Below are 10,597 nucleotides of genomic sequence, written 5' to 3' on the forward strand. Positions count from 1 at the left end.
TAATATGGCTTCTTCTTAACAAGATCTTAGTCTATGCTGTGTTCTGTTAATGCGTGAACTTCATTATTTGAAGCGCACTTGCCGTCCAGTAATCGCAAAAAGCTTTGTGCTTTGTTACTTTTTAATAAACAAAGTATCAGCTCTAAAATTATTCAAAATTCATAACGAAATTCAAACAATAAACACAGTTTTGTTTTTGGTGCTCTTTAATGCGGCAGGCACGTTCGCTTTAGCGCCTCAGTTCAAGCGGCAAGTGAACCCATTTAATCTTTCTCTTTACTACTATAGTACATAATGAACATGAATTAACATCAAAAGGTAGGCTATTTTATAAGAGAGCCTACAGTACAGCTTACTGAAATGTCTCATGTAAAAGCTCATTCAGTGTTTCAAATTGCGGAAAACGTGTAAAGCTTGTAAACATTCCAATGTAATATAGCCTACATTTACCTCAGAATAACCGTTCGGTGTCCATAAGCTCATCAGTCAGCTAGAAAAATAACTATAAAGAGGAGCATTTTGCTATATTTATGCTCTATTGCATTTTAATATTTTTACTTAACCTGTTGTCTACATGATTCAACTCCTCTTATAAAATTGCATTTTACTAATTAAGAAAAACAGACTACTTACACTCTTAAAAACTATTACACTCTTAAAAATAAAGGTGCTTAAAAGGTTCTTCACACTTCACAGAACCATTTTTTGGTTCCACAAAGAACCATTCAGTCAAAGGTTCTTTAAAGAACCATCTCTTTCTCAACTTTTTATAATGTTAAAGATTCTTTATGAAACCATTTAGACAAAAAGGTTCTTCTATGGCATCGTGAAGCACCTTTATTTTTAAGAGTGTATGACAACATTTACAGGATGCATTGAGGAGGAGCCCAAACTACACTCAGTGGCCAAGTGATGCTTATGGTCCATGATATTGGTACAGATTCTGTGTAATAAACAATGCGTGACAGTATATTTCAAGTTGGAAAAGACATTTAGTTTAGTTTAGTTTAGTTTAGTTAGTATTAAGTGAACCTTAATTCCCAGGTCATCTACAAGATGGATTAAAATGAAGATAAAGTCAAGAAACATGAGACAAACACATGACAGTATGATTGAAATGTTAAAATGTAAAAAAAATAATAATAATAATAATAAAAATAAGTAAAACACGTTTATTCTGTGGCACCTACAAAAATAATTTCGCGCCCACGTTTTTTTTCTTATAGGAGCCAATGGCTCCTTACTCTATTTTTTTGTCTGAAGCCCTGCGCATGAAGCACTGAAAATGACAATTTTAACAAAAACTTAATTTTAACAATTGAAAATGCTGACTAACTATGGACTTTGGCTAACTATGTTGTTTGTTTACTTAGAAACATTAATTACATGTGTGTGTGTGTGTGTGTGTTGCACTCTGTTGCTGAATTTCAAGGGAAGTACTACATTACCCATAATGCTGTAGCAAGATCCACCAATCAGAGAAGTTGCGTATGTAAAGTTTTATATACAAAGGAAAAGAAAACAATAAACAATAAACAAAACAACCATTAGCTTTGCAGGTGTTTGGTCAACAACAAAATCCCTGGCAACCGAACTGCACACTGCACTGTATGTTACGTAGAGCTAGCATTTGTTTTGCTGGTCTGATGACAACTGAGAGGATCATTTATCATTACACACCTGTCTCTGGAACAGGTTTTATTATTGTGTAACATAGGAACTTCAAGTCATTGATGGATTTTATTTGTGTAGAACTGAATATTTATCATTAACTTTTCCAACTTCAAATCAAGTTTGAAGAAAGGCTGGAAATTCCATGTTGAATGAAACACAGCACAGGAAATCTTTACTACTTTTCTGCAATGTCTATGGAGATAATGAATGGGAAAAATACTTCCGGACTCCAGAATAATTTTATGTTGGTGATTTTAGTCTGTGGTTTCACACATTAGATAAACATCTGAAACAAATTTAGTTTAGGTAAGATCCACTTACCTGAACAACTTCTATTCCTCTTTTCCTGAAAGAAGCAAAAAAATATACATATTATTATTTGCTCATGCCACAGGTTTTGACAAAAAAAATTAGTTAAATTTAAAAAATTTAATTTAGCTATCATAGCAGATTACATTCTGACATAAAAATGAAGCCTGGATAAAAATTTCTGTTGCCTAGCAACACAGAGTTGAGATCCAGAGAACCCCGACTGGCCGTAGGAAGCGAAATGACACCCGAAGCTCGTCAGAGCCATCAACCTGCCTGTGCTGTTAGAAAACCTCTACATCTAGACAATGCACAGCTAGGAGCAACTGTCACAAAACAAGCGCTAGTCAAATGTTACAATTTACCCTAGCACAGAAGCTGCATCTGAAGTGGCATTAGATGTATTTACACAGACTGTTTATAATGAAGCTGAGGTGCCATAAATGCATTTACGCCACAAAATTTCAAATGCATAAATAATTTTATAAGATTAATGTTTTAAATATTTTTTTAAATATTGTATATCATACAAGTTAAAAATGTTGGGAAAAATGCAATACTTTTAAATATGAAACCAAACCACCAGTAGATGATGGTAAATGACTGTTTTAATGAGCGAGTCATTAGTCATTAGGGATGCACCGATACCACTTTTTCCAGAACGAGTCTGATACCGATACTTTCATTTTTTTGGTATTCGCCGATACCTATACCTGCATTTTCACAGCATTTGTAATTTTTTACAAATATTGGGCACAGAGACAAAATAGTATTAATAATAATAATAATAACAATCATGTTAGTTGGCTTCATTTAGCAAACAGATATTTCCTTCAGTTATTTCCACACTTAATTATACCTGTTAAAATGTATTGTATAAGCTTTTGTTACTTTCACTGTTCATTTTAATGGCGGTACAGATTCTGTGTAATAAACAATGCGTGACAGTATATTTCAAGTTGGAAAAGACATTTAGTTTAGTTTAGTTTAGTTTAGTTAGTATTAAGTGAACCTTAATTCCCAGGTCATCTACAAGATGGATTAAAATGAAGATAAAGTCAAGAAACATGAGACAAACACATGACAGTATGATTGAAATGTTAAAATGTAAAAAAATAATAATAATAATAAAAATAAGTACAACACGTTTATTCTGTGGCACCTACAAAAATAATTTCGCGCCCACGTTTTTTTTCTTATAGGAGCCAATGGCTCCTTACTCTATTTTTTTGTCTGAAGCCCTGCGCATGAAGCACTGAAAATGACAATTTTAACAAAAACTTAATTTTAACAATTGAAAATGCTGACTAACTATGGACTTTGGCTAACTATGTTGTTTGTTTACTTAGAAACATTAATTACATGTGTGTGTGTGTGTGTGTGTTGCACTCTGTTGCTGAATTTCAAGGGAAGTACTACATTACCCATAATGCTGTAGCAAGATCCACCAATCAGAGAAGTTGCGTATGTAAAGTTTTATATACAAAGGAAAAGAAAACAATAAACAAAACAGCTAACAACCATTAGCTTTGCAGGTGTTTGGTCAACAACAAAATCCCTGGCAACCGAACTGCACTGGATAAATTATGTTACGTAGAGCTAGCATTTGTTTTGCTGGTCTGATGACAACTGAGAGGATCATTTATCATTACACACCTGTCTCTGGAACAGGTTTTATTATTGTGTAACATAGGAACTTCAAGTCATTGATGGATTTTATTTGTGTAGAACTGAATATTTATCATTAACTTTTCCAACTTCAAATCAAGTTTGAAGAAAGGCTGGAAATTCCATGTTGAATGAAACACAGCACAGGAAATCTTTACTACTTTTCTGCAATGTCTATGGAGATAATGAATGGGAAAAATACTTCCGGACTCCAGAATAATTTTATGTTGGTGATTTTAGTCTGTGGTTTCACACATTAGATAAACATCTGAAACAAATTTAGTTTAGGTAAGATCCACTTACCTGAACAACTTCTATTCCTCTTTTCCTGAAAGAAGCAAAAAAATATACATATTATTATTTGCTCATGACACAGGTTTTGACAAAAAAAATTAGTTAAATTTAAAAAATTTAATTTAGCTATCATAGCAGATTACATTCTGACATAAAAATGAAGCCTGGATAAAAATTTCTGTTGCCTAGCAACACAGAGTTGAGATCCAGAGAACCCCGACTGGCCGTAGGAAGCGAAATGACACCCGAAGCTCGTCAGAGCCATCAACCTGCCTGTGCTGTTAGAAAACCTCTACATCTAGACAATGCACAGCTAGGAGCAACTGTCACAAAACAAGCGCTAGTCAAATGTTACAATTTACCCTAGCACAGAAGCTGCATCTGAAGTGGCATTAGATGTATTTACACAGACTGTTTATAATGAAGCTGAGGTGCCATAAATGCATTTACGCCACAAAATTTCAAATGCATAAATAATTTTATAAGATTAATGTTTTAAATATTTTTTTAAATATTGTATATCATACAAGTTAAAAATGTTGGGAAAAATGCAATACTTTTAAATATGAAACCAAACCACCAGTAGATGATGGTAAATGACTGTTTTAATGAGCGAGTCATTAGTCATTAGGGATGCACCGATACCACTTTTTCCAGAACGAGTCTGATACCGATACTTTCATTTTTTTGGTATTCGCCGATACCTATACCTGCATTTTCACAGCATTTGTAATTTTTTACAAATATTGGGCACAGAGACAAAATAGTATTAATAATAATAATAATAACAATCATGTTAGTTGGCTTCATTTAGCAAACAGATATTTCCTTCAGTTATTTCCACACTTAATTATACCTGTTAAAATGTATTGTATAAGCTTTTGTTACTTTCACTGTTCATTTTAATGGCACATTAGAGCTGCTCCACTGCAGCAGCTCAATACTGTAATCACAAAACATTTTCCTAAAATAATGCAGGGAACCACTCGTTATACATTATATGAGTTTTGCTCATATTGCTTTTGACATATCCGACCGAACTACAAACTTTCCAGTGATGTCTGTGAGATATTCACTCAACAAGCTCGCACATCTGTGCCGCTGCGCGCTCAATCCACTCAGCGCGCTCTGCTTATCAGCTCGCGCACATCCACTATACAGGCGTGAATATTGAAAGTTTAACATTATATTAATTACTTACATGTACTTCATAGACATCCTTAATCTCTAATAACTCCATTCTACTCTCTGTTGTTCTGTTGTCAGTGTTTCTTTTTCTGGACACAGCTCTGTTCACACGATGTGTAGTATCGGCTTTTGGTATCAGGGCATTTTTTACGAGTACGAGTACAGGAGCGCAGTATTCCTATTAGTCATTCATTCAAAAATGAGGCAAATGACTACTGTCTGTATGAATGGGTTACTGAATCATTGACATTGATTCATTCAAAAACGTGGATTAATTCAGTATCGAAGCAACGCTGTTGCTCAGAGACACAAAACAGTTCTGCTGTGGCTTTGTTTGAAACTTTGTCAGCGAACTTGAGCAAAAACAGTCAATATTGTTTTACAAATTGCGAACTTTGTGTCTGTTTAACTCACAATGAAGAACTTCCACGCCGATGACATGCTTGCATGCGGATGAAGTGTGCCGTCAAAACAGACCGGCAGTGAGATGAGGTGTATTCGATTTGAAGCAGCAGCACACAGACCGATCGGACATCAAAGTACCACGAGAGTGATTCGAAAGCATGCAGAGTCATCTGGGCTGCATTCAGCCCCGACAAAACGGTGCAAAAAGTTTTTTTAACGGAAACGGTGGTCCGTTGAACACCCTGTTCTGATGACGCAAGACAAAGAGAACATCCTAATTCGAGTGAAGGGATTTGTGGAAACTGTGGTTCCTATTATTGTGATCCAACATTTGCCTCGCATTTCAGGATGAAAAGACAAACATTTCAGGTGAAGGACAATCCACTTCTTACCTCCGAGTGTTATGATCTATATGACTTTATTATTTTTATTGTGAGTATCAGGCTTATCATTATTGCTGATCACTGTTGTTGTGCGATGTTATTGTAATATTTATCATTATATAATCAGAGGAGTATAGAAAAGTTTATGAAAGTGTCACTCCACAATGCAATAGCAAAATATATAAATATGTATAGTATTTTTATGTTACATTAATCAGTGTTTAGCACACCTTCCTAAGGAAAGGATGGACCAGAAGACATTGCAATTACTAAATTATATTAAGACAGACTTAAAGAAGTTCCAGATCTATACTTGTGCTCTTATTATTTCAAAACGTTGCGCACCGGTTTGAGCTTGAACTTGCCCCTGCTCTCTGTAGCTCTCGCGGTGCTTTGATGTCATACAGCGATCAGTCTGCGCGTTGCTGCTTCAAGTCAAACCGAGAAAGGGACTTTGGTCGAACACACTCCTCCTGTCTACGAGCTTGCAATTTCTCTCTCTCTCTCTCTCTCTCTCTGCCCTTTTTTTATTCAAAACGGCGCCGGCGTCCAGGTGCGGGTTATCAGGTTTTAACGATGTCCTTACTAACTTTCTGGGCCTTGACCGTGGTAGTTCCCTTGCTGTCAGAATGCTCTCGGATTTCATAAAAAATATCCTAATCTGTGTTCTGAAGATGACCGAAGGTCTTACTGGATTGGAACAACATGAGGGTGAGAAATTAATGATTTTTGGGTGAACTATCCCTTTAATGCTTTGTAGTGAGATCCTGAAACTGGATCCAGACAGATCAAGTATGCTGGTGGGGAAGCCCTTTGGATGAGTTTATGGGGTCATTAGGAGGACAGGCAACCATTTTCTCTTCTAACGTCAGATTATTCCACACCACTGTCAAGATAATCATGAAGTGCATAAACCAGAGCTTATTTATTATTCTGTCAGGAAACATCAGGAGTTATTTAAGTCTCAGTGCGAATCAACTTTTCTGTTTGGGGTAATTTATTATGGGAGGAAGATTATTTTGATGGATGATAGATAAAAAAAAATATATATGGATATGGAAACTGAAAAAAAAAAACATTTATCCAAAAATACCCTTGAGTTTTGAGGGGTGGTTTTCACAGAGCCCCAGTACCTCCCTGAAAAACACTGGGTCTGTCAGATCAAACAGACAAAACATGCCTCAACTTCTCCTGAACACTGTTGTCAATATTACATTGAACAAATCGCGTGCCAGAAGGGAGGAAAGAATAACGTCCGTTGTGAAAGAGAAATAATTAAAAGGAATTTTTTATTGACTTTATAAATCAGAGGTCCTTGGATAATGTAGTCTGAAGGCACTTAAATGTCAACACTCCCTCAGAAACTGACTGGGAGTATCAACGTTTCGTTGAGTCCTTCCCTGCCTCCTGGGGCTTTCACAAACATTTTCACATTTTGGCTGATAATTAATTGTGATACAGAAAAGTGAGATGAATAAAACAGACAATGTAATTGTTGCAATTGTTTTTATTATGACGAAAATACGAACGAGGGTAAAGGAAGCATTTCAATAGAACAATGTGCAAAGTGTAAGAAAGTTGTACACATCCCACAAACCCACACAGGGCTCAGGTGCAGGACAAAAAAAGTGTAACTGCTCCATAAAAATAATTTATTGCGGCAACGTTTCGACCATCAGGAACAATGTGCTCAGACATTTTCCTCATAAAACTCCCAGGCTCCCTCATGAACCACCCACGTTAAATTAATAATGTAATTCATACCAGAAGATGAAACCCTTTTCAAGACATATTTTCTAAGACTTTTAATTTTTAGTTTCACTTTGATTTTCTCAACTTTTGGTTGCAGCAACAAATGGTCAAAATGTTTTTAGAATGATTGTGACAACATTATGGGAAAAAAAAAATCACATGATTGAAGATATAGGATATACCTGTACCATACTGGTTATCGGTCAATATTGGATATTTCATTGTGCACAATCATATTTTCAATCAATCAATCATTCATTTATTTATGAAGTTAATTATAAAGTTAATCTTAAATAACACTAATCATTTGATAACACTTGGCAATCAAATGGCAATATGCAGGGATTCTAACAGTTTTATGAAGGTAAATTGAAGACTTGAAGAGCTTTTTACAGCATCTTTTTTATGCTGTACATTATAATGTGGTGTTGCCTAAATGTACTTGTAGCAATTTATAACAATTTTCCTTTTTTTTTAACAGAATTTTTAAAACTTAACAGTTATCGGCCATACTATAAAAGTTATTATTAGTCCTCAAAATGAGTACTTCCATAGATACAATTTGGAAATATTTGAACTTGATGTGAACAAATGTTTAAAAAGAAATAAATGAATAAATCTGATGAGGGTAAAGTCCAAACAGAGCCTTCCGTGCGATTCCAAGATAACGTCCATGCTTCAGTGAGCACATTCATATCACAGGCCTGGAACTGGAGAGATGAGCATGTGTGGTTACAGGCCTACACCGTACACGAGACTACACCAACCGTGATGGCTCCGCCAACTTCCTCAAAAATGATTACATAAGCAAGGCAATATTGCACCTAAACTTCCTGTCGAATTCAGACAAACAGCAGTTTTTGAGTGGTTGCATATCTAGCTAGTCCCTGAATGATTACTGAATGTCAACAACACATAACACACATCCGTCCTTCCTGTATCAGGCTTATTCAATATTAAACCAAATCTATTAATAAATATTCTGTAAAATGTTTGAACAGGACAGGAAGGGGTGTGAAATCGTGACCTCATTTCTTAGCGAGCACAATCATGACCTCTCTAGACCACTGTTTATCCCTGCAGCTGTGAGGGAGGACTGCTTATAACCTCGGCAGGGAATAATCACAACCAATCACCGTCTGGGACGGGACACACACACAGCTTGCACATGTTGGCGGGCAAAATACTCGTGGTTACCAAAAACACAAACCGCTTCGGCCTGACTTGTCTGTTGCTGCTATGCTTCTCTTGTTGCCCTGGTTACAAACAAACTGAAACAGTTGCTTGGTTAGTGTGTAGCCTGCAATTAATTGTGAAATGAAGGCAGAAAGACTGTGTTTGTGCTGCGGACAATCACAAAACTTCAAATCATGTAGAGTGCTTAGGGAGAAGTACGTTATTACTTTTCTTCATGATCAGATGAGAGATATCTAGGGACCAGAATATCAAAGAATTGATGGCGTGCTCTTTAACTTGGGACGGTAAGTATTCAGCTAGCAATGCTAGTGGTTCAACGGATCACAAATCTCACCGTTCGGATCATATTACGGTTTTTGAGCCACGGATCGGATCGTTTTTCGGATCAGCAAGAAGAAGAAGAAAAAAAAAACAATGTAACTTTGCTTTCCATAAGTAGGATACCACAGTAAAAACTCTTAGCCTAAAAAGTTCAAACATTATTAAAGAGACAAGTGAACAGCCAGTAAAAAATAAGAACAAATAGGTTACACAAATTACAAGCATAGATAAATACAACAGAACAATGTTACAAATAAGGTCGGTAGTATTCAGATACAGAAATGTAATAATTAAGTGTGAAATAAAACTGCATAGTGTTCACTGCATAAATTAAAAAATAGATTCATCTTTGTCAAAGCCGTGTTTTGTGGTTTGATGAGCATAATGACAGCAGCAGGTATTATTAGGCTGCTGCCCCTTTAAAACCTGATGCACGGATCCAATATAGCCTAATGATACACATCCGATTTCTTTCTCAGCTGTTCTCGTTCACTTAAGACACAAGAGACTGCAATTGCCACAATGATTCTCGAGATCGATATTTTGTCATAATTGTATGTGTATATGCGTCTGTTCAAAGGCAAGGAGTAAATGAGATCGGAAAGATGGTTCAGTTCGGTTTTCGCGAGCAGTCAAACGCGCCTCTCCGCGTGTGCGAGCTTCATGTTTGTGCGGCTGTGATAGAAACGAATCGAGTTCCATTTCACCTTTTCTTTCACTAGAATGGTTTAAAATCGCTTGCGTGTGTAAACACGTACAATTGATAAACTTTCATTCTATTATGGTTAAATTTTGCAATTAATCTGCGGATCACATGTGTGCCAAACAGTGGGGCTTGCTCCATACAAATCACGGATCAACTACGATCCGTTTAACCACTAAGAAATGCCCTAGCAACTAGGGATGAGACAATATCAAATTTGCAATAATTACTAAAGCTTTTATCATGGTAAAGCATTAAGTGATAGAAACTTAATAGTAGTCCTCCTAATAACAAGTTTAAAGGGGTCATATGACGTTGCTAAAAAATAACATTATTTTGTGTATTTGGTGTAATGAAATGTATTAATGCGGTTTAAGGTTCAAAAAACATTATTTTCCACATACTGTACATTATTGTTACTCCTCTAAGCCCGTCTTTCTAAAACGCGTCGATTTTTACAAAGCTCATCGTTCTGAAAAGCGAGGTGTGATCTGATTGGCCAGCTCTCTAGTGCATTGTGATTGGCCCGAATTCCTCAAGTGTGTGACGGAAATGTTATGCCCCTTACCATACTGTGATGCCGTGTCCCGGCGCGACGAGACAAAACCAATAAAACCCATTATAAACGAGGCATTTGTTGCATCCAGTGGGGACATAATTACTGATTATAATGACTTGTACTGTCTTTTTACGCATTGCGTTG

At 36.1% G+C, this 10,597-nt stretch overlaps 1 protein-coding gene across 2 annotated transcripts in view; it reads right to left on the reverse strand.

Annotated features, from left to right (window-relative positions):
* Nucleotides 1–10,597, reverse strand: part of LOC107664466 (inositol-tetrakisphosphate 1-kinase-like) — a 63,499-nt gene that overhangs the window by 39,330 nt on the left and 13,572 nt on the right. For both annotated transcript variants that reach the window (XM_016455039.1, XM_016455040.1), the window contains exon 3: nt 3,955–3,979. In XM_016455039.1, the coding sequence (XP_016310525.1) occupies nt 3,955–3,979 (25 nt within the window). The remainder of the gene's footprint in view (nt 1–3,954; nt 3,980–10,597) is intronic.

This window comes from Sinocyclocheilus anshuiensis, unplaced genomic scaffold, assembly GCF_001515605.1.
Source record: "Sinocyclocheilus anshuiensis isolate Anshui unplaced genomic scaffold, SAMN03320099.WGS_v1.1 scaffold167, whole genome shotgun sequence".
Classification (NCBI taxonomy): Eukaryota; Metazoa; Chordata; class Actinopteri; order Cypriniformes; family Cyprinidae; genus Sinocyclocheilus; species Sinocyclocheilus anshuiensis.